The following is a 26,379-nucleotide window of genomic DNA, read 5'->3' on the forward strand; positions in this document are numbered from 1 at the left end:
AGCAGAATTACACACAAATTTTATTTGTTATGCATTTGAATATGTGAAAAGAAAAAAAAAACAACTTTTGAAAAAAATCAAACATCTAATTGAATTGGCCGATACTTGATGAAAATCCATAACGTATTTAAATAACACTTCATTGTGAGAATTTCACTGAGTAGTTTATGAAACCCCTCACATGTTTTGCTATAGAATAGCTTGCGGAAGCTATTGTAGAGCGGTTGCGGTTTTGTAAACTGTTCAGTGAAAATCTCATAATGAAGTGTTATTTAAATGAATCAAATATCAACATAGCACATTACCATATAATAAATACATAACCATACTTCTTGATCAACATTTTGTGGTGTTGTTAATGAATGATAGCTTTATTACTCAATATTTTTCATCCAATTTTTTCATTTTACTGACCAACTTTAAAGAAGTTACCAGCAACCACTTATCCGTGGTAGCCAGAGTACCCTAACAAACTGAACAATTTGTTTTATACAATTGCCAATTCATAATGTCTGCTGCAGTAGCAGACCTAATGACCACGGCTGATAAATCCGGGAAATTAAATTTGTTTTAAGGAATAAATGACCACTTTTGTAAAAGTTAAATATCGTTAATTCTAGTTACTTAACCCAAGAAAAAAATATAGTTTTTATTATTTTGTCACCACATTTCTCAAATAAATATTAAATACACAATTCATTTATATTTACACTTTCAATAATTAGTTCAGAAGGTTCGATCTTATAATGAATTGGAAATTTTAGGTCAGGTTGGCCATTTGTAACAGTATTAACAAAATTAAATCTATGAATAGAAAAATGAATAAAGTTGAAAATTCTAGGATCCAGAAGTTCAGATGTTTTCATAATTTTCAATTGAATTTTATATATTAAGTAATTTTTCTATTTCATTTTCGAAAGTCTTGTCCATTTTTAGAATATTCTAGTTTAATATGCTCTTTGACATTGTAGCACAGACTTAATATTAGAAATAATTTTCATACCAGAATGCGACGTGTTATCCTCATCTAAATGGTCTAAAGGTTCTTCTTTTGGTTTAATGAGAGTATCATGAATACGTTCAGTCTTGACTTGACAAGGTGGTTGAGGTGTTGTAGAAGTTGGAAATTGAACTGAATCATTTTCAAGGTGAAGTTTTTTGGTTGGAGGTCCTTGACTCAATGTAGGAGACTAAAAAAATATTCAGAATGAATTAATCAAATACAAACATAAATTAATTTATGATTGGAGGAAATTGAAAACAATGTTGAAAAAAATATTTATTAGAATAGAATAGAACTTTATTCGTCACTGAAGTTATTACAAAAAGGAGTACAGAATGTGTAACTTATTGGACTCGTCACAAAATATGATATAAATTTAGTATTTAGTGTACATATAAAAATCAGCACGTGAAGAAGTATAAAAAACAAAATACAGACATAAATATACCTAATTACAACATATTAGTTCATGTCTCCAGAAATTCCTCTAACGAGTAGAATGCCCTGGATTTTAAATACTTGTACAGGGAGTTTTTGAATATTCTCAGATCGGCAAGATCAATTTTGCTATTGAACAAATCTGTAAATCTATTATAGCAGAGATTACCTTTATATATGTGCGAGTTTTGCCCAATGGTTAATCTTGAGTATGGTTGATGTAGGTTACCACATTTTCTTGTATTTGTGTAAACTGCTATTTTTAAGAATGGAATTCTCTTGTGTTTTAATATTATTAATAATAATTTGAAATATATATATATATATATATATATATATATATATATATATATATATATATATATATAGTGAATACACTGTGAGAATACTTATCTTTGAAAAAATTGATTTACAAGATGTATTAGGCTTGACTCCAATCATACTTCTGATGATTTTTTTTGCATTATAAATATCTGATTTATGTAGCTTTAGGTACCCCAAAACATTAGGCCATAACTGAGTGTTGATTGAACCAATCCATAGTATGCCAATTTCAGAGTTTCAGTTGATACAGTATTTTTCAGTTGTTTTATTACAAAACAGATTTTACTCAGCTTGATGGTTGTTTCGTTTATATGATTTTTCCATGTCATTTTATTATCCAATAAAACTCCCAGAAAGCGAGCAACATCAATCTGCTCAATGCTACTATGATTTACTCTTATTGATAAACTAGAATTCCTATTCAGATTTTTCGTTGAAAACTGCATGAAGCATGTTTTTTCCAAATTCACCACTAGACCTTTGTAAGTACACCAGTTATAGAATTAATTCGCTACAGTATTGGCTCTAAGTACCATATCACATATTGCTACTATGAGTTGTTATCAATGAAAAACGATTAATATTCCATTTAATCAACTTTCAAAATCTGATATCGAATAAATTCAATTATTTTCCAAGGTATATTATACAAATTGAAATATAAAATACAAAACTCAGCATCCTCCCTCCAGTAAAGAGGTTTCTTCTCTATCTCAAATATCTGCTTCAATCTGTAGTTGTCACAATTGTATGTATTATATGTATTCTTTGCAGTCTTCTCATCGACAGAAATCCTGCCGAGTTTCTTGGAATATTTGCATCAATCATTAGCATAACACCTTCAATTTTCAACTATGTTAGGATACCAGTCCACTTGTTTCTTCAATTCAAAAATGGAAGGTGCTCTTTTACCCACCTCTTCCAAAATGGGTCGGGTGAATTCGAGACTTTCTCCACTCAAGCCTTATATATTTTCCTGCCTTTAAGATACCAGGAGGTACCTCAGAATGTGCATAACCAACTAAGTTATTAGATGATTGCACTTCAAAATCGAAACAGATCTACAGAAACATGAGCGAGTGGCATAGAATTCCATATGAGATAGTCAAACCTTTTTTTACAGTTTTGATGGGTTTGTCCTCCATTCCTCCGATGAGAGAATTAGGCCTGTTTTATTTGATAGGTATATATTTATTTATTGCTATTTTTATTATTGACATGTCTAATATCATAATGATCTGAAAGATGAATAAATACAACAACAACCGTAAGACGAATTTTCTAACAATTTCAAGATTAATTGTATGGACAGCAAGACATCTTGTTATTTTAAGTCGTCGAACAGTGACAAGTATATGGCCACTAAATCCGAACTGAGTGTTAATCAGAGGTAGTTGATTAATTTTTGATGGTGGTAAAGACCTTGAGTTAAGATATTGAACAGCATACATTCTACTGGCTAATAAACATATTCTGTCACATTCTCCCAAAATGTATATCATATTTATCATTTCTTTGGTAGACGATTTCATTTTGAGGACAAAAAATAGTAGATTTCGATTAATAATTCACCTGTTCAATAAATCAATGTCAAGTTAGTTTGTTGACAATTCCTATAACATTCAAATATTACAAGGGTTGTTTAATATAACTAAAATGATCTACATTCCGAGTAGATGTTACATAAGCTACTCTCAGCCAGTACAAAAGAGAGTATTTCCAGACACTGGACGGATATTATTCTTCACATTGCAATATTTTACAATCTTCATTCTTAAAATTAATCAACTTTTTATATGACACAACAGTTTTCAGTTTTGACAAAAAAAAATTTGAACAAGTTCTAGGCATGCCAATGGGTAGCCCAGTCTCTCCTATTATTGCACAATATGTGACGGATGATCTCATTGATGATTGTTTAAACAAAATTCAATATAAAAGAACTTTTTAAAAAAAATATGCAGATGATATTATATTAAGTGTCCCTCAGGACAAATTGCAGCAATTGTTACTAGTTTTCAAGTCCTATCATGAAAAATTACAGTTCACCATTGAAGAAGAAGACATTAATCGCAGCGTTCCCTTCTTAGATACGAAAGTTATTAGAAGAGAGGAAAACAAATTAATCACTAGCTGGTATACCAAACCTAGTGCTTCAGGAAGGTTCTTACACTATGAATCTTACCACCAACAAAGACAAAAAATAAACATAGTGCTAGGAATGAAAAACAGGTTAATTGAAACAAGTCACATTACGCAATGACAATCTCAAAAAACTTTTTCAACTTTTCATTAACAGTGGTTACCCAAAAAAACTCTTACATAAATTAATCTTCAATAGGTCATCTATAGATATTGATCTCCTAACAATAAAGATAATTCTAATAATCAATCAATTCAACAGAATCTTTACCTTACATTACCTCACATTCAATCATTGAATCATAAATTTAAAAACATTCTTTCTAAAATTCCAAACATTGAAATTGCATATAAAAATCAACTCATTCAACAATATTTTTTAAAAATTAAAAGACAAAGATCCAATTTTGGACAAGTCAAATGTAGTCTACTGCATACCTTGCACACAATGTGATAAAAGTATATTGGCCAAACCAAAAGGAAATTGAAAGACAGAATTTGTTCTCATAAAAGCGATATTAGAAATTTTAAAGAAACCTGTGCTCTAGCTCAACATACGATTGAACTAGACCACAGACCTGATTATGATAATGTGACTATCTTAGAACATGAATCCAATTCAAAAAAGAGAACTTTTCTCGAAATGACAAAGATTTTTAAAGAACCAAATTCAATTAAATATAGAACTGACATAAATCATCTTAGCACAATTTATTCATATCTACTAAGTCGCCCTCTACAAGGGACTTCTTACAACTGATATAACCCTTCCAAAGATAATATAATATTGGCAACCCTAGATTGTTGGTGTTTTTATATTTTTTATTTTTCATCTCTCATTGTATGTTGGCAATAAGGTCAAAAAAATCACTGTCAATAATTTCATTACTGTCAACTTCACATCATAGTCTCCATGGACTATGATTTAATAAATACTGAGTGTATTTCAAAATTAATCTAATCAATCATTACATATTGTAAAATTTTTATTTTCATGTTGTTTTTTACCAAGAGTGTTTGTCGTTTGGGAAATGATATGTTTACAAATCGCGGCAAGTGTAAGGGATTACTAACATCACTTTCGTAAGTGTCTCACGTTTCACAATTTGTCAAAATAAATATTAAAATCAATTATCAATTCATTGTAGAGTTCCTGATGAAGAGCCAATAAAGACTCGAAAGCTAGAACAGAAAAAAGAGTTTACTTTTTTTGCCATCCCCTTATTGACTGCATACCCGGAAATTATAAAAGATTTATCTTTAACTGAGGCAAGTTAAAGGTTTTAAAAGGAACTGAAAGTTTATTTCTAACTCTCATTAAAAAATAATACTATTACTTCTTGCCCTCAAATATTGCAGTAATTTTATTGAAAAAACATTCTTAAACAATTTTGAGTGTTTTTCTTATATTATTATCCAGATTTGGTACTGAAGAACTGATAAAGCACGTGTCTTACTGTGAAACATCGAATGTCTCCCAGTGAGGATGATAGTATTCCATGTAAGTGAAATTTTACCTCTTTCATTTACTATATTGTGTAGGAATCCTGTGAAAGATATCTGATTCAATTCCATAATGAATGTTTGGAATACAAACTGAGAAGAGAAAAGTGTTTTTTGTATAATTCAGTGATTATATTAAAGTATTTGTTTCAAAAGTATTTTTCTTTCGAGTACCTAATTCAATGTTTATATGAAAGTAGCTGTTTCCAAAGGGCTTTTTCTTCCATTTTGTGCCTGCAAGTTACTCCTTTGCATGATCTACACATCTTTGTTTAGAGTTAACTTTTTGAAATTGATTGCTTACTTACTTCCTTTGGAAGATTCCTACATTTTTTTGTATCAAGATAATAATAATAATAATGGTCTTTATTGGGTGAAATACAATATAACAACCAAGAGGCGAAGTTCAAAACTGCAGTGGAGAACACAACAGTTTTGTTATACCACCTAACCTCCACAGTTATCTATGAGAACTGGCAACAAAAATATAACAAATACAAAAAACAAAAAAATAGAAAAAGAAATATATTATAAACCTGATACCGATCAGCATAAAAAAAATATATATGGATAAATTCTTGAGTCGTCAAGTTTGTTTACCTAGTTTGACTAAAAATACCTATTTCAAAATGTTTTAATCGAGGGAAAAGTTTATTGGAAACGTTACATATCTGATACGTAAAATTCATGAGTGTGTATTGGAGGAGTTAATAACCCTTTATTCAAGTTGTGTACATCAGTCCGAAATGTAATTTTATTATATAGATAAGTCAGAATATTATCGTAGATAACCTTATGATAGATACATGCTGAGTGTAGCGAACTTCAGTTTTCCATATTGAGCCAACAAGTCTCTGACAGCTTTGATGAGATTCTGTTCCTTTTACGTACCCCATGAATAAAGCGAAGGCAGGAGTTTTGAATCTTTTGGAGTCTTTTCTTATTCCTAATTGTGAGGCTTGGTCCATAGAGTACTTGTGCACAGTTCAAAGATGAAAGAACGAGACTGTCACATAGAGTAATTCTTGTGTTTTTACGGAGGAATTTTCGATTTCCGTAAATCACCTTGAGTGAGAGGTAAGTTTTCTGGATTAGTTTATTCACACTGGGAATCAAATCGGAGATCACTGTCCATAATCACCACAATATTTTTTGCTTCCTTCACAATTTTCAATCCATTGGAGCCTATACTAATGAGCTGTTGTTTTACAATAACTCTGCTTTTTTGGACCAAATATTAGTACGTTCGACTTAGATGTATTATTAATGAAGCACATATTTTCAGCAAGGGATGAAAATGTGTCAAGATCATGACTGATCCGCCTATTAGCGTCATTTACCCTGTGTGGTTCAAAAAGATAATAGGTTTGGGTGTCATCGGCATAGAGATGTACACTGCAATACTGAAGGCATTTCATTAATTGACTGGTATATATCGTAAATAGGAGAGGGCCTAGAATTGATCCCTGTGGAACGCCTGTTTTTAAATTCAAAGGTGTAGAATGTACTTCATCAACTTCCTGACATCTGCTGTGTAGATAGTTTTGAAAAAAAAGAACTGAATCATCTGACAAGCCAATGTAGTGCAAGATCGACAATAACAACTCATGATTGAGGGAGAAGTAGACAGCCAAAACCTTTGTTTCCCAAAAATTAATCTCTCCTAAAAATATACCCATTTTAATTCATCCGAGAACATCAAATCTTCATTATCCGTTTGAGGCTTTCGTTTGTTTTTTTTTGAAAGAACACCATTTTTACCGTATTGTGATTCAGTTTGAGTTTTTCCAGATACTTTTCAGTAAATAACCTGCATGTCTGGTCGATAATTTGATTACATTCACCATAGATCATAATCAAATCTCAAAAATCTTCATTTGTTTAAACTAAACGGGACATTTTACTCATGAATTAATGAAATACACTCATTAATGAAATTCTTGCATGAATACTTTATTTTGAAGTGAAATTGACAGATGAAACTTTCAAGAAGGCAACTGGGCGCCATCTGGAAAAAATAAATAAATGGAAAGGGGGGTTTTGTGATACATCATTTTGAAGCTGCTGACGAATACTTCACAACCCTAGAATATGAAGTCAATATCTTCAACTACTACAAAATGGCGGAACATTTAATAATTTCCTGAAGATAAACACATTAATATCAATATTTCTAGAAATATTTCTTTTTATCTGTCATATGGCAATTCCAACAACCCGGTAAGGTTTGTTAAGTTATTTTTTGTTTATAAAAACGACAAATGAACATCATTGTTTAGTTAGAATATTCTCATTTAGTTTTCGGTTTTACTAGCAGGAAGGTACCTGTAGAGTAATAACCGAGCAAGTGGATATTCAAACGTGGATATTAGAACCTAAAAACCCAGTCAATTGTCATAAGAGATTTTTGACATTGATAGTTAGTATAGTCACGTATGTAGTATGTATGGTAGCTAGAAAGTAGATTATGGTTGTCGAGTGTAAAATGTAAAGAATATCTGTGGAATTATAAAATAAAGGATCATCAGGAAGCAGTCTCGTCTTTGAATACATAACACATAATTTACAAAAACAGATGCGAACCTAGTCGGATGCACTCAAAAATTGTGGATACATATTAATAGTCAAGCTGCATGTTGTGAACGTAATTCTTAAACTGAAGTATTGTCGTCTGGAGGTGTACAAATATCCAGAATATGTCGTTGATTGGAGCCATCGAGCAGTTTAATCCCAGGCAGACTGACGTCCGATAATACTTTGAAAGATTGGAGCAACTCTACATATGAAATGTCGTGGATGATGGTATGAAAGTTCCACTCTTACTAACACTGATAGGTGGTGAAGCATATAACGTACTGAAAGATTTGGTGGAACAAAATCTACCAAGTTCCAAATCATTCAATGAACTAAATGCAGCTCTAGTTACACATTACAGCCCTAAGAAACTAGTCATAGCAGAACGGTACAAATTTTATAATGCAGTTCAAGAGCCCAATGAAGATATAAAGTCATTTGTCGCAAAGCTCAAAAATCTATCCAGAGACTGCAATTTTGGTCAGTTTCTCAATGAATATCTACGAGATAGGTTAGTTTGTGGTGCTAAGTCTGTTGCACTGAAACGGAAGCTTTTGTCTGAAGATACTTTAACCTTCCAACAAGCTTATGACACTGCATTGTCGATGGAATTGACAGAAGGTCAAGTAAAGTCCATGGGAGCAGAAAGTAGTATGTCCTGTATATCTGAAGGTTTAGATAAATTGTCATTCAAGAAAAAGTTTGTAAACAAGGAAGCCAGTCCAGGAAATAGCAGGCTAAATCAAAGAAAGGAATTGCCAAGTTCGCATATGAATGAATGGAAACCATGTTTTCGATGTACTAGAAAACATGATCCCCAGAGATGTCCTGCAAGAAGTTGGGAGTGTTTTAGATGCAAAAAGGTTGGCCATACAAGTCGTGCATGCAGAAACACCAACATCAATGTCATGGATGAGGAGAATCAGTTAGCAGAGGAGGAAAACTCATTGGTATTGGGTTTTTTATCATCGCTTGAGTCAGGGAAGATGGATCCAGAAAAACTAGTCTTAGAGGTGGAAGGTAAAATAGTTAACTTTGAAATCGATAGTAGAGCATGCAGAACCGTAATGCATATAGAAGATTTCAGCAAATATTTGTCAAATTTAGATGTACATTCAGTCAATTATGATCTAAGAGTCCTTACTGGGCAAGGTGTCAAAATAGTTGGTGAAACAAATGTTTTTGTTAAAACGGAGTCAGAGACTGTAAATTTACCATTGGTAATTTTGAAAAGTAAGCATAAGTTTACACCATTGTTAGGCAGGAACTGGTTGAATGTTCTAAATCCAGGGTGGAGACAAAAAATAAGCTTAAAGAAATTAGATAAAAATATTAAATCAGCCCAAAAGATATCAAATGAGAAATGTTAGGAAATGTCAAACTATCAAAAATTAAATTAGAAATGATTTTCAAAATCTATTTGATGAACAGTTGCATTCATGCATTAAAAATATTGAAGTGGATTTGAAATTTAAAGAAAGTTCTCAGCCTATATTTCATAGGGCGTATGATTTACCATATGCATTAAAAAAAAAAAGTAGAAATTGAATTATCAAAAATGGTAAATTCTGGTATTTAAAAAAAAAACAGTTATAGTAGTTGGGCAAGTCCAATTGTTGTTGTCTCCAAAAAGAACTCTAATGAGGTTAGAATATGTGTCGATTTTGAAAAAAACACTTAACCCACTCTTGGATAGTGACCATTGCGCCTTGCCTTTACCAGAAGATATATTTGCTTGTCTAACTGGTCAAAGGTATTTCACTGTAATAGATTTGAAAGGAGCTTATCAACAATTGAAAGCTAGCCCTAGAGCCCAAGAACTTTTAGTCATCAACACACATTTATGGTTATTCGCTTATACAAGATTGACATACGGTGTCAGTTCAGCACCGGGTATTTTTCAGTCAGTGATGGACAGCATATTGGCTGGATTGAAAAATACTAAGTGCTACCTTGATGATATACTAGTTTTTGGCACAACCTTGCAATAGTGTTATGAAAACGTTAGGAATGTTCTAAAAAAATTATTGGAATTCAATGTTAAGATAAATTTGAAAAAAATGCAAGTTCTTTGTAGAACATGTGGAATTCCTAGGTCACATTATTGATGTCGAGGGGATTCACCCAACAGAAGATAAAATAAATACAATAAAGTTAACACCAACACCAAGATCACTAACTGAACTGAAAGCATATCTTGGATTGTTGAACTATTATGGAAAATTTATTCCAATGCTCTCTTCGAAATTAAAACCACTCTATGATCTATGCAAAAAAGATATTCATTTTTCCAAGAGTTGGACAAAAACTTGTCAAGAGGCTTTTGAGCTAAGCAAAAAATTATTAACCTCTAATACTGTTTTGACACATTATAAGCCAGATGGGGTTGAAAAAGCAGTTATGTTTGCTTCAAGCACTCTATCAGAAACAGAAAAAAAATACAGTAATTTGGATATGAAGCCTTAGCCATAATGTATGCGGTAAAAAAATTCTATAAATATTTATATGGCAGGAAGTTTATTCTTCTGACTGATCATCAACCATTACAATACATTTTTGGAAAAAATAAAGGTATACCTATATCAGCTGCGGCTCGAATTATCAGATGGGCAGTCACATTATCAGGATATCAATACGATATTCAATATAGATAAGGGTCAACAATCTCTAATGCAGATGGTATGTCGCGTTTACCATGCAATGATAAAACAGAAGTTATTGACTTTTTATACTCATTTAATCTAGTTAATCAGATAACGTTGAATTTTAGTGATATAGCTAAGGAAATGAATAAAGATTATATACTTACCAGAGTAAAAGATTTTATAATCTCTGGATGGCCTGAACATATATTTGATGAAAATTTAAAGCCGTTTTACAAGAGACGAAATGAATTATCAGTAGAGCAAAGCTGTATTTTACTGGGAAACAAAACAATTATACTTAAGTCCTTGCAGAAGGAAGTTTTAAAATTATTTCATGAACAACATAATGGAATCGTTCGTAGTAAAATGCTGATGCGCTCGTACTGTTGGTGGCCTAATATTAATACCGACTTAGAATTGTTTATTTCTAATTGTAAAATATGTCAAGAACATCAAAATTTTAACAACTTCTGGTGTTCTATCACCCTGGCTAGAAGCATTACATAACGTTTTTAGAGTTCACATAGACTTTTTAAAGAAAGATGGGTACACATTTTGATTGTTATTTGACCAAAAATGAAAATGGTTAGAAGTGAGACTAATGAAAAATGGTACAGATGCATTAGAAACGATATGTGAATTAAAAAACATATTTTCTGTATTTGGTTTACCTGTTGAGCTCGTTTCCGATAATGGACCGCATTATAATGCCACTGATTTTGTATCATTTTTACAAGCAAATGGAATTAAGCCTGTTAAATCACCAGTGTACCATCCACAGAGTAATGGTGCAGCTGAACGTGCTGTGCAAACGTTTAAAAGGTGTTTGGAAAAGTCATTATTTTTTGAGAGAGGAAAAAATATATCAGAAAATGTTATTACCAGCCGATTACAAAATTATTTGTTCAACTATAGAAATACCCCTTCTACAGTAACGGGAATCTCACCTGCTGAAGCCATTTTCAAAACCAGACCTAAAACACGGTTCAGTCTCTTGAAACCTTGCCATAATACAAAATCTACATTCTCTGACTTCAACAAACGTGTTTTGTACAAACTCGGTCAACATGTTTTCGTTAAAAATAAACGTACTAAATTATGGCAGAAAGGGATTGTAAGGAAAATTTTAAGTTACAATACCTATTTAGTAGAAATATAAAATATAATAAAGTTTGTTCATTCTGATGATATGCGAACTAATCGGCATGAACCCATATTACCTGAAGTTTTAGCAGACACCAAAATTACTGTAAGTCCCAATACAAGTAGCTCTAATATGTTATATTCTAAAACCTATTGTGAATTGAATAATGATAACACTGATACTACTGTAAAAGAAGCTGAAAAAAGTTCAAATAATATTAATATAGATCACAGTTCAAACTTTGAATCAAGTGTACCAAACAGCACAACCCTTATTTCAGCTTCTCCCACTAAATCATTCCCTACTGTAACTCGCTCTGGAAGAATTGTGAAACCTCCCTCAAAATTGAATCTTTAATTAGATTGAGAGAAATGTGGAGTATTAACCGAGCAAGTGGATATTCGAACCCAAAAGCCAAGTCAATTGTCATAAGAGATTTTTGACATAGATAGTTAGTATAGTCACATATAGTATGGTAGCTAGAAAGTAGATTATGGTTGTCGAGTGTAAAATGTAAAGAATATCTGTGGAATTATAAAATAAAGGATCATCAGGAAGCAGTCTGGTCTTTAAATACAACAGTACCATGGCAACAATCTCTAAAATGGTCAATTGTCGTCCATTGGAAGAAAAAATTGAAGCGATTTTTATTTACCGTGCGACGCGTAACTTTCACGAGACCGAAAAGATTTTCAATGAACGTTTTTAGCATCTTGCTATCTGTAGAAAATATTTGAGGGAACTTGTATCCAAACTCACAACTATCGGTAGTGTACATAACAAAAAGCCCCCAGGTCATCCGTCCATTCCGGAAGAACATCAAGTGAAAATAATTGATGAGATGGTAGAAAATCCTGAACAGTCTACTTATTCCGTCGCGAATGTTTGTGAGGTGTCTCCTTCTAATGTGTGGAGATTTCTGAAGAGGAATAGGTATCATCCATACAAAATTAATATGGTACACCAATTAACTGAAGATGACCCTGATCGAAGAACAGAATTCTGCGAAATCATGACGGAAACCATTGCAAGGCATCCTACCTATCTCCAAAATATTTGTTTTAGTAACGAATGTACATTTTTTTCAAACGGCAATGTTCACAGACAAAATTACCGTTATTGGAGTGACACCAACCCTCACGTTTTCCGGGAAACACATACCCAATATCCAGAAAAATATTAACGTTTGGGTAGGAATATTGGAAAAACCTCATTACAGGACCTCTATTTATTGATCAAAATTTAACAGGGGAACTGTATTTGAATATGCTGGAAACTACTGTTGATCCTCTCACCACTAAAATCGTCGAAGTGAATACTAATGAATTCGATATGGATATTGTATTCCAACAAGATAGAGTACCACCACATTACTCCACACAAGTAAGAAACTATTTGGAGAAGCATCAATATTGGATACACGGCAGAGAATAATAAATATTTTTAGAGATATTGACGTCACTGTGTTCGAAAATGTTCGGCATGAAATATCGGATAGGCTGTTCATATGTCAAGAAGTTCAAGGAAACCATTTCGAGCATCTTCTGAACTGACCTCAAGCTTATTACCTCATATTATGTAGTTAAATGTCAATGTATTCAGGCAATTATTAAAGGTTTCGCCATTTTGTAGTAGTTGAAGATATTGACATTATAATCTAGGGTTGTGAAGCATTTGTCAGGAACTTCAAAAAGATGTGTCACAAGACCCCCTTTCCAAACAATTTTCTTCCCAGATGGCGCCCAGTCGCCATCTTGAAAGTTTCATCTGTCAATTTCACTTCAAAATAAAGTATTCATGCAATAATTTAATTATCCCAAATTTCAATTTTTTGAGTTGACCTATTCAAAAAATAAATATATCGAAGACAATTAATATTAATAAATTTACCTGCTGTTGTGGAAGTTGAAGCTGATGTGTTGGTTGTGAAGTATGTGATGGTTGTGGAGTATGAACTGGTTGAGGTGTATGGGAAGATTGTGGAGGGTGAGAAGGTTGTGGGGGGTGAGACGATTGAGGAGTGAGCGAAGAATGGGGATTAGATGGTTGAGGTGATGGCGATAACCCAGGACTTTCAACTGGCCTGAGATGCTGAATGGGCCTAATCAATTTTTTGATGGGTCTTGGTCTTTTCATTATATTTTGCCTCTGATCTGGAAAGCTTCTACTGGAATTTGAAAAGCCATTAGTATCCTGAAATATAAGAATAATTTTTATCAAACCGTTGTGGAACACGATGTACTTATGATACAACAACAAAGTTATACTCAGTCTATAAGTGAAATACACCGTAACATTTTCAAAAATCGTAGACGTCCCGGGTCATTATTTCTGCTTATATGAACACGTGAAGACAATCTTCAACCGACAATATTTTTTCCAACTTTCCAAGTGAACGTAGACAAAGTATTTGAAAAATACTCGTCACTCCTTTGAGATACAGACAACCATCGTGGGCGGACCGGAGTTTTCTAATGAACAATAAAATAGGACCTTAACTGATGACAAAACACAATGATTGTAGAAATATACTGGGAAACGGAAAATTTAGAAAACCGGTGACGACGGGGGGCGTACTAGCAGAGACGCTAATATACATTATGTGAAAGAGAGTGATACTCGTGGACCTTCTGGATCCTCGGGCTCGGGATTGATGTTTAGGGGAGTGACGCCAGGCATTGTAACACCCAAGCGGTAGTGACAGGCATCTCGTGAAGTACCGCCGGTTTTTTACCGAATGCATTCTTGTCGGTATGTAACAGAGTAACATCTTCGTAAATACAGGAGCTGTTACGGGACGACGTCTGCGAGAAAATGGCATTGTTGTGTTTTTTTATTGGTTAATTTTGAGGATAGAGGCAAGTAAGAACAAAAGTACGAAAGGAACAATTGAAAATTTAGATTTACGAGAATCCACCTTCGTTCTGTACACAAAAAGAGATTAAGCAGGTGATCAGATTTCGAAAGTTCTTTCGCGCGTCGGGACGAATCTAAAAATTGTGTTCCAGACTAGATAATGGTAACAGTAAGGGTGTATTTCATTGGGGGGTCTCGAGTTGGAAAAGTCCTCCAACACACACAAATCAGTGCGTTTTGTTTCAATTTTGAACCGTTACTCAGAATAAAATATAAGGTAAAACTGGAACACCTGGCGTAGAATAAATTCAAAAACAAGCAGTTTTCCCAATCACCAGAAATGCAATACTCTTCTCGACGTACCTTTCACTAACCAAGTTGGCGTCTTTAAGAGCGTTTTCTTCATCTCCTGAAGACGCCAACTTGGCTGATGAAACGCGGGTCGAGGATAGTACAGCATTTCTGGTGATTGTGAATCTGCTTGTTTTTGACTTTACTCAGAAGTTTATTTTGACAAAAACATGAGCAAAATATGAGATTAAGCATAATTAAGCACAATTCTAAAACTGAAATCAGTATTTCCATCATTTTTATACTCTATTAATATCGTTAATAATATCATTGGGGTTTATTTGGTGCAATTAACTTCAATTATTCTGTAGATGATGGCTGGATACTAAAGACAAAAAACAAATTACTAGCTAACAGGTCTTCAAACTTTAAATATTCAAAACTTTTCATCTAAAATTATGTACAATTCCCAAAAATTCATCTGTCCATCCTAAAAATATACTCTTTCAATTCACAGAAGATTCCTATGACTGGGATTTAATCAAATAAGCGAATGAATGTTATTTATGTACTGTCATCGATGACTTGAGTGGATTCAACTCATTCCATGAAAAAAAGTCGTAGCTTTATGAAAGAATTGAGTGTTTTTTTTTATATAATGTTATCTGTATTTGGTACTGAAGAGCCAATAAAGCAAGTGTTTTGCCGCGAAACATCAAATAGGTATCTACCAGTGAGGAAGACAGTGTTCCATGTAAGTGAAATTTTACATCTTTCATTTATTATGTAGGAATCCTGTGAATGTATCTGATTCGATTCCATATGAATGTTTGGAATACAAATGGAATGGAGAAATTGGTTTTTCGTATAATTCAGCGTTCATTTAAAAGTATTTGTTTCGAAAGTCTTTTTCTTTTGTGTAATTCAATGTTTATATGAAAATAGCTGTTTCAAGAGGGCTTTTCCACACTCTTTATGTTAATTTTTGAAATTTACTGCTTTTTTCCTTTCTTTGGAAGATTCCCACATTGTTCGTATCAAGATGGAGAACTAGGAAGCCAAAATCTCACTTTCCAAAAATCGATCTCTTCTACAAACACTGTTTCAATTTATACAATCCAATATTTCTGATAAAATATTTCCCGAATTTATTTATTTATTTATTTACGGCAATGCCTATTTTTTACAAGATAATTAACAAGTTCACACATATGTATTTAACAGTAATATGAGCTAGGTTTAAGGAAAAAATATATAAAATAAAATGAAATGTTTATTTTTAAATGTTTTCAAAGAAGAATTAAAACATTCTAAATCTACATTGTATGTATTTGCAATTCTCAAAATTCTACCTACAGATTCTTTCCGGCCATAGTTGGTGCGATAAAAGGGTACTTTGAAGATATCCGAAGTTCTTGTTCTCCTTGGATTCACATTTGAAGTTATAAGTTCAAAAAGTTCCAGGGAATTGATGCAACCATTGATTATTTTTTGAATTAGTGTAAGATCTGCTTCTAATATTCTATGAGCCAGAGTATTCTAGTTAAGAATGTCCAATATAATTTTATAGTCATATTCACCAATATGATATCCCAGTTTATATGCAGAGTACCTTAAAAACTTATTTTGAACACTTTCAAGCATATCAATATCCACATGATATGAAAGGGCACCAAATTGTGGAATTGTATTCGATTATTGATCTAACAATTGAACAATATATGATTTTTATTGAAGTGAGAGATAATTGATTTGCAGATCTAAGAATGAAACCTAACATTTTTAACGCTTTAGCAGTAATATTTGCAATATGGGGTTTAAATGATATTTTTGGGTCGAGAGTGATTCCTAAATCTCTAATTGTGTTTGTTGTTTTCAGTTCTGATTGATTGATTTTGTATGGCCAGTTAATGGGATTTTTGTTTCGGAAAAAAGTAAATTTTTGACATTTGTCTATATTTAATCACACCAGCGAACAAAGTTAGATAAATCGTACTGTAATAATTTTGTATCAGTTGAGTCAAGAATAACTTTAAACATCTTCAGGTTATCAGCAAACAAAAGAAATTCACTATAAAGATTCAAATCAATTTAGGATTCTTAAATATAATCTAAATATATTATATAATAGTCTACTAATTATAAAGAACAAAATTCAGGCTGGTAGGCCGTGGTTGAATAGAACCTAAAGAACCAAACGTTTCGTCTGCTACTGCGCCATATCATCAGTGCGTTAACTGCGAGGACGGAAATTGTGTGGTGTGGTAATTTAACGAATGAACGAACTAATAAAAAACATCTCCAACATTCATCTTCCACCTAATACTAAATTAGTTTCTTTCGATGTCACAAATTTATTCCCAAGCATTCCTCCAGACGATTCTCACAGACTTATAGATGGAATGCTTCTCAAAAGTCATACAACCCATTAATTCATTCATAAAAAATTCCACCAAATGCCAAATGAATGGATAACAAAAAGTTCCTGATAAGTGGCTGGTAAAAAGTCAAGCAGTGTTGCCGAATCTTCAAAACATTCTAGTATTTCAATTCAACAAATGACAAGAGCTATTTTGAAAGTGGAAACCGCCGATGAATGTAAAACATTTATTGATATGACTAAGAATGGCATATTTTGCTATATTCCATAGCACCTGTTAGTTATCACACGTTAAAAGGTAAGACCTCGTTAGTCCTTAGCTCGCACAAGTTTCAACTTCTGAGGGTTGTCGTCCATAGGGGTGCGACAGCTGGTTAACGGAGAAACATATTTTAAACATAATGACGTATGCCTTGATAATCTGGTCACAACCACAAAATATTCATAGCACAAATGAAAAAGTCACTCGAATAATAACATCCAGTAAATATGATGATCACTGCAAATCACTGTTCAGGAAATTAAGCATCCTGCCATTATTACAATGTTGCTAAATTATGGTGTGCCCTCTTTATGTAAAAAACAAAATATGTCAAAGAATTCACATTACACTCACTCTTAAAATACAAGAAAAAAAATGATCTCTGCCCTCCATTATTCAGACTTACAAAAACATAGAACTCCTATAGATTTCTAGGCATAAAATTGTATAATGCTTTGCCACAAAAATTCAAAGATGACAATATGTCTTGTGCAGCATTCAAAACTAAGATCCATAAACATTTAACAGAGCACTGTTTTTACTCCGTAAATGAATATCTGGATCATGTAGTTATATGTGCATGTAATCCCTCATTGGGATTACTATCCTGTTCTTTGGTTTTAACATGTTCATACTTATTTATTGTCTTTAATTATGATATGTACCTTGTTACTTGTATTTTCACCATGTGAAGCGTATTTTACACTACGTATTTTATTTAATTTATCTTATGTGATCCATATCACTATCTGGACGAATATATACATGTTTAAATTGTTTACATGAAATGAATATTTCTATTTCATCAAGTAAGGAAACTACTACTGTTATATATATGTTATATATTCCAATTACGATACAACATATATGAATTGTGCATCACAAATAAGAATTGTAGACCAGTATGTGTACTATTACTATCGATGCAGCAACGGTGTTAGCGATACGCGTCTAGAATAAAAATTTTACATATGAAAATTGCCTAATCATCATCATGGATAGTAATAGAGCGCAGGTCTATTGAAAATACTTTTCCCTCACCACCTACTACATAGGTGATCATTTTTTTTAATTGAATCAATGATCATCAAAGATTGATTTTAATTTATATGTATGTACCAAACCGTTTATTTAACACCTCGACATATGTTTCAATCACCAAATGATCATCTTCAAGAGGAAGATTAAACTAAATTACATACAATATTGTCCTTATTCATACATAGATACCTTTGCTAGATGCCTCTGCTAGGTGTCTAACTAATCTTAACGAATCAAAGTCTATGAAGTTTGATCTTCCTCTTGAAGATGATCACTTGGTGATCGAAACACGTGTCGTGGTGTTAAAATAACGGTTTGGTGTTGGGAAAAAACTCCAGTAATATTCATTACTACACCAAAGGTTCCAAACAGTGCTTAACAAGTCAATAGGTGATTTTGTTGCAAAATATGATGGGCGACTGCTGATTTTTCTGATATTCCATCAGCAGATCTAGGTTTTTAGAAAAAATCGTAACGAAAATACACGTCAGTACGTTCTTTGATCTAGTAAACCACGTTATCCTCATTTTGTAGGGCTGCATATTTTTATGATCGGAGAGCCATGCCGGCGGTAACTAAGCTACTGGTAGGGTCTCTCAAGCTGGACGGGTTTAGCAAGGAAAATCAGAGAAAGAAGGGTACATCCCCCTGCGGCACCGAGGGTTGAAATAAGTCTGCGGTAAACCTTGCCTGGTGTAAGCGGCAACAAAAAAGAAGGCTTAATCCAGTTCTGTTATGCGATCTGTGCCGAAGAATGAAGGAGACTGAAGAAAATGAAGAAGACATATGGTTGGCTGATACTGGGCCAAGTGCACATATGTCATTTAGAAAAGAATGGTTTCACAACCTGAAAACAGTTTCAGATGAAATTTCTGTTCGAGTTGCAGACAATAAACTCGTAAAAGTGACAGCCGTTGGTGATATTAACGTGAAAGCAAATATTAATGGTGTTTGGAAGGACAAGGTAATCGCAGACATCCTATTCATACCAGAACTGAGGAGAAATTTGTTATCTGTCGGAAAAATAACTGACAAAGGTTTCGTTATGACTGCTCAAAGAGACAGATGAGAATTTCGCAATGCTGCTGGTGAACTATCCTGTGTGGGTTTGAGACGAGGTAATATGTTCAAGATGCTCATGAAATTCGACAAAATTGAATGCAATGTATTGACAAGTAATAGTCTCAAACTTTGGCATGAACAAATGGGGCACGTCAATCTGAATATGTGCGAGACACAATAAATAGTGGTGCAGTTGAAGGGGCAAGTCTTGAAGATGAATCTGATTTCTTTTGTGAAGGTTGCAAGTTTGGAAAGCAAAATAGAAGAAGTTTTGTCAAATTACAACGTCCCAATGTAGAAAACCCAGGAGAATTTATTCATGCGGATGTTTTCGGTCCATCAAATATAGTATCCCCTAGTGGATCAAGATATTTTCTTTTATTCAAGGACGACTGCACTGATTTCCGAAAGGTCTATTTTCTGAAACATAAATCAGAAGTTTTTGAAAAATTTATCGAATTTGAAGTCCTGACAAAACGACAGAACGGAAATGTCATAAAAATATTTCGATTCGATAACGGAACTGAGTTTGTAAATGAGAGAATGCTAAATTTCTTTCGAGAAAAAGGTATTTTGTACGAGACCTCAGCTCCTTATGCTCATGAACAAAATGGAAAAGCAGAAAGAGATATAAAAACTATCACTGAAAATGCACGTTCCATGTTGTATTAGAAAAATTTGAGTTTGGAATTATGGACTGAAGCTGTGAATACTTCGGTATATGTTCTAAATAGATCAGTCTTCAAACAAACAGATCAGGCAACACCATATGAAAAATGGTTTGGAAGGAAGCCCAATATAAAACACCTCAGGATCTTTGGAACAGTAACATATATGTATAATCCAAAAGAACTGAGAAAGAAATGGAACACGAAGAGTAGAAAAATGATTTTTGTAGGATATGAGAAAGAATCGCCAAATTATCGACTATGGAATCCGTCAAATAGAAAAATGTATGTCAGTGCTAATGTTCATTTCTGCGAAACAGATTTTGATATTCAACAAAAAGTACAAAATCACATTGATTTCAAGTTGACTTTTGAAAATGAAGACAAAACTCTTCATGTCCCAGTGGAAGAAAATGAAAATGTAAGCAGTGAAGATAATGATGATGAAAGAAATAATGATCCAGAAAATTCGATAGAGAAAAGATACAATTTACGTGACAGATGTCAAATACAACAACCAAAATATTTGTCTGCTATGATTGCTGATTTTGATATTCCATATACATACGAGCAAGCAATCCATTCAAATGAATCCAATCACTGGTTGTCAGCTATGAGAGAGGAAATTGATTCACTCATGAAATCTAATACTTGGATACTTCAAGAAGCTTCAGAATATGCCAACATAATTGACTGTAAATGGGTATTTCAAATAAAAAAAAAGTCTATCTGGAAAAGAAAGATATAAAGCCAGATTGGTTGCCAGAGGATTTGCTCAAAAAGAAGGAATTGACTATCATGAAACATTCTCTCCAATTGTGCGCTATGAGTCTATAAGAATACTGCTTGCTATAGCTGGTGAATATGATCTCGAAGTTGCCCAATTTGATGTTAAAACGGCCTTTTTGTATGGAGACTTGAAGGAAGCAATTTTCATGAAACAGCCTAAAGATTTTTGAAATACCCGGTGATTTGGTTTGTAAACTGAGAAAGAGCTTGTACGGCCTCAAGCAGTCTCCGCGATGCTGGAATTATATATTTCGAAAATTTTTGGAAGATTTCGAATTGAAACAGACAAATGCTGATCATTGTGTCTTTGTAGGAAATTTCGATGGTAAAAAAATTTATTTGGCACTCTTCGTAGATGACGGATTAATTCTGTCAAAGTCAAGTGAAACTATTCAGAAATTATTGAGACATCTCAAAAGGAACTTTGATATTACTGTTGGCGATGCAAAATGTTTTATTGGAATCGAAATTTGGCGAGATAGAAAAAATAAACGAATTGGAATAACCCAGGAATGTTTTTTGAAGAAAATATTGAAAAGATTCAATATGTCAGAGTGTTCTCCTACAAATATTCCATTTCAACCTGGACTGCAGCTCCAGAATGTTTCTAAAAATGAAGAAAAGATACCATATCGAGAAGCAGTAGGTAGTTTGTTATACCTATCAATGATTTCACGTCCAAATATTGCTTATTCTGTTAGCTACGTTTGTCAATTTTTAATAATTATGGTTCTGAACATTGGTCTGCTGTGAAGAAAATACTAAGGTATTTACAAGTTACAAAAAGTTTTGGGATAGTTTATGGAGGAAGTCTAGAGTTCAGAGAGATTAATTTAGCTGGATTCACTGACGCAGATTACGCTAGAGATATCATCACAAGAAAATCAAGAAGTGGGTATATTTTCACGATCAATGGGGGCCTTGTTACTTGGTCCTCACAAAGACAGCAAGTTGTTGCACTATCCACAACCGAAGCAGAATATATTGCTCTCTTTTTTGGATGCAGAGAAAGTGTTTGGCTGCGAGAGTTGTTGACAGAACTTGACGTTTTGAAAAATAATTTGACTGTCATCAATGTTGATAATCAAAGTGCAATAAAACTTGCATACAATCCAGAATTTCACAAGAGAACAAAACATATAGATGTTAAATATCACTACATTTGTGAAATTGTTGAAAGTGGAAAGGTTTCTATCAAATACGTGGAATCTGAACTTCAGTTGGCTGATATTATGACAAAACCTTTATCAAGAGACAGGATTAAGTTTCTGCGTAGGGCGCACTTGATACTACGTCCCTAGAATCAATAACCTTTACACTTTCCGAAAATAAATGATAAAATTGATATTGTTCGTTAGTTCTATAAGAAAATGGTTCATTCATCAAGAATTTTTAAAATTACGAAAGTCGAAGTTTCAAAAAAGACTGTGACGTCAATACCATTGAGAGTTGCCCCCCCTTTCAAATCAGTTTCTACAATATATGTGATTTTTGTAAAGCAGAAAAAAGTACTTGAATGAATAGACGACTACTCAATCAAATATCTCTTCCAATTTCTAAATATGAAATGCTTCCTAGTTTTGGAACTAACCATAAAATCGATCTCAAAAAAAGTTGACAATGTCGCATGCACAGGGGAACAAGAATGCAGGAAGAAGAAGAAAATTAAACCATCGTTTTTAGTAGATTTCAACGAAACTACAGACAAACATTTTTGTAATATATAAAACAAAGTATGATAATAAGATTGCCATGATACTCAACTTGGCATAAAGACTCAAAAAATTATCCATATCCAATGAGTTTATTCCAAATCGTCCGTTCCACGGTTAGTTATATGTATGGTCCGCGATCATGAGAGATCAGGAATTGGATTTCTCTGGGATATGCCCCATCTACAATATGTACATGGCGGAAATAACAAGTTTCCTGTGAAGTGCTCTTGAAAAAAAATGAAAGTTTTATATGTAAATACTGTTCTAAAAAAGTAGTAGTAAAGTAAAGAATATTTCCATCCGACTTGCTTTAAGCAGCCAGGGGAACAAAAAAAGGTTGAAAAAGACATTAGACTGATCTTTGTGAAGAATTGGCTAATCTCTCTGAAGAAGATTACCTTAAAGAAGAAAATAAACTACTGATACAAATCACAGTAGATAAAGAGAGAATAGTTGAAACAGGATAAAAACAAGTAAATCACCCAAAAAAAATGAGTGCACCAAACAATACCTTAAAATTGTTGGTGAGTCAACACTTGTGGGTAACTCCAATTCACAGGATGGTACACTTGTCACACTCTAACATTGTTGTTGGAAAAAGAAACAGTATGACAGATTATTAATTCAGATAATGATGATGACAATATAGAAGAAGGCTCACAAGAGGTCAAAAGAAGAAAAAATAGAAACAAAATCAATATTGGTTGTGTAACGGAGACAGTAATTTTCACGGAAAACAAGATAAACCTAAAATAATTTAATTATTCGTGACAAAGAGTTTCAGATGATATTGAGGAGAAAACATTTAATATATCATTGAAATAAATGTTAAAGCAGAACAGGACTCAAGTCCCCTACATGTGTCACTTACACCTCTGAAAGTATATTAGATCAAATATAAACAAATTTTGAATATTTTGAGGAAAAGGTTGATTTTAATACCGAGTCTGACCATGCTAACTTTCTACTTACAGTAGCTTCAGACAATGAATCTTCTATTAAAACAATAATGTCAGAAAAACGAATGAGCTAAATATAAATAATTTTATTAAAGAATGAATACAGGGAAGTGGTTTACCTGCAAAATAATGTCGAGTCAAAATGTATAATATTTCATGATACATTGATTTACTATTATGAAAAAGAAAAAATCAATAAAAAAATCTGTAAATGGATGGGTTACTAATGAGATAAACAATTCATCTAAAAATTTGAAATTACATTATGTGAGAAAACAATTTCCAGCACTTGATACTGGGTATAAAATTGCTAAAAAACAACAAACAACTCTTGCAAAGTACGAAAAGTCAATTTTACTTCAAAAACATCCAAAATTCCTCAAATGAAAGTAAAGCCACTTGACAAATTATACATGAACTCAATGGAATGAAAAAACACAAAATAACATTGCATTAAAAATAAATAATGAAATTTGATTTATCTAATTTATTCAATGGTCATTTTGTGACTAGTCTCAAACTTTTCAGAAAAATTCAGCCTGCTGCTGACATGCTAACATGAATTTCGTGAAAAAAAAAAAACGCAACACCAGCAGTGGTACCATGTGTATACGATTACATTGAACGGAATAATTATGTGATAGGTATATTTTTCGACTGATTTTCTTAATTCACATATGTTGTGAAGGAAGTTGGATGCATTGCGTATTCGGAGGGGGATGAATGATTAGCTGATTTCATTCATAAGAAATCGAAAAAACTACATCAAAACTGGGACAGAACTTTCCAAAGGCGAAACATTGATTTATGGGGTCCCATAAGGGAGTATACTCGGACCTCTTCTTTTTCTTTTGTTCATAAATGACTTGCCTAACTGTATCAAAAAAGTTAGGTTGTTCATGCATACAGATGATACTTCAATAATTGTTATAGGGGATACTTCCCAAGAAGTGTCCATAAAAACCGACAATGTTATTAAAGATTTTGTGCTTTGGTGTAATATCAATTATCAATTAATCTCTAAATTGTTAGAGAAAACAAAATACATGCAATTGTCATCAAAACGATTGGCCAGTGAATAAATTACTAATGAAATAGAAGACTTTAAAGTACCAGTAAGCCTGAATTATACATTTCTTGCCACAATTATTGATAAAAAACTCACTCGGGGCCATTCAAGTATTACGTAAGCCGTTTACTTTTGATGACATGGGGGCGAGGGGTGGCGTCTAGATGGTGATAAAGTCAGCAGTAGTTATTTACTTTTTTCAACATATGGCAACCAACACATTGTTTGAAAACGAAACGCATTTTTTGGGATTCCCACAAATAATGCTAACGTTTAGGTACTCGCCTAGAACCGAGTACGGGAATTACCACACACTATTCACTTATCTAAATTTCTTCTCAATCTTCTTTGATTGACGACTTGTTTATTTTGTGAAAATTCATGTTCATTGGGGATACACTATAAAAACACACTTTTCTCTATTTTTCACGATAGTTTAATATTTGTTGACTAGTTTTGGTCATTCCACCATTTTGAAAATGGTGTAACGTATTGTAAGCAAAGCAAATCACATTAATGTTTATGTTACTGTTGATCCACTTTCGCCAAAGTTGAATTGTTTAATTAAGATGTCGTTTCAAATAGACAAATCCAAGTTATACAAAAAAACTCATACAAATACGAAAATACAAAATGTACAGAAGTTAGTTAACTAAGTGTGGCGTAATTATAAATTACAAGCAAAGTCTGACAAGGAACTTGATATTATTGTCTCTAAAAGAATTGAAGAAGAATTGCAAGCTGCGACTGAGAATAAATCCAATCTACTACTTTTTTTCCAAGGTGAGTAATGATACCATTTTAGGTGTACTATAAATATTACACTATACTAGAAATATTAGAAATCGCCAACAACTTCCACTTTGCATTTTGTAAAAAAAACAATAATTCATAAGTTTAATGATTAGCAGATATTATGACCTACCTCAAATTTTACAAGTAATGTTTTTTTCTTAATATCACTTGAAATTATAATATTTGTAACTTACTCTTTGTTGAATACCTTATCTATAAAGTTTGTTTAAATGAATAGTATGTGTGTTGAAGTCCTCCACTCCAAATCTATTTTCTTATTTCTAGAATTATAACTGCTGCTCATGAATCAATACAAAACAGAATATATTAAAAAAATGCATATAACATTGTTTATGTAAGCATGGGAGGGAGGTAATAGCTTTGCTTACTTTTGCTGACAACGGGGGTAGGGGGTAAATAATTGTAATAAATATGCTTACGTAAGTAATACTTGAACAGTCTCCTTGGTCTGAACAAATCAACTATGTGTGCAAAAAATTGAACCAAGCACTTTTCGCTATTTACAGAATAAAGCATCACTGGTCAATGCTTACTATGCTCTCGCTCAATCAGCAATTAGTTATAACATTATCACATAGGGACAACTAACGGAATGTAGCAGGGTTTTCATTGATCCAAAAAAATACGACTGATTTTCAATCTAGAATCGTGTCGATCAGTATTTAAAGAAAATAAAATACTCACTGTTCTCGAAATTT

The 26,379-nt window shown here is 32.8% G+C and overlaps 1 protein-coding gene across 6 annotated transcripts in view; it reads right to left on the reverse strand.

The window, feature by feature from the left end:
• The window catches only part of LOC111504298 (uncharacterized), a 94,527-nt gene that overhangs the window by 60,031 nt on the left and 8,117 nt on the right, over positions 1-26,379 (reverse strand). For all 6 annotated transcript variants that reach the window (XM_074173112.1, XM_074173116.1, XM_074173113.1 and 3 more), the window contains exons 2-3: positions 13,664-13,966; positions 1,004-1,190 (exon numbers count right to left, since the gene is read on the reverse strand). In XM_074173112.1, the coding sequence (XP_074029213.1) occupies positions 1,004-1,190; positions 13,664-13,966 (490 nt within the window). The remainder of the gene's footprint in view (positions 1-1,003; positions 1,191-13,663; positions 13,967-26,379) is intronic.

Source organism: Leptinotarsa decemlineata, unplaced genomic scaffold (assembly GCF_025532065.1).
Source record: "Leptinotarsa decemlineata unplaced genomic scaffold, Ldec_3_MD MMD2_tig00000199_RagTag_RagTag, whole genome shotgun sequence".
In the NCBI taxonomy this organism is placed as follows: Eukaryota; Metazoa; Arthropoda; class Insecta; order Coleoptera; family Chrysomelidae; genus Leptinotarsa; species Leptinotarsa decemlineata.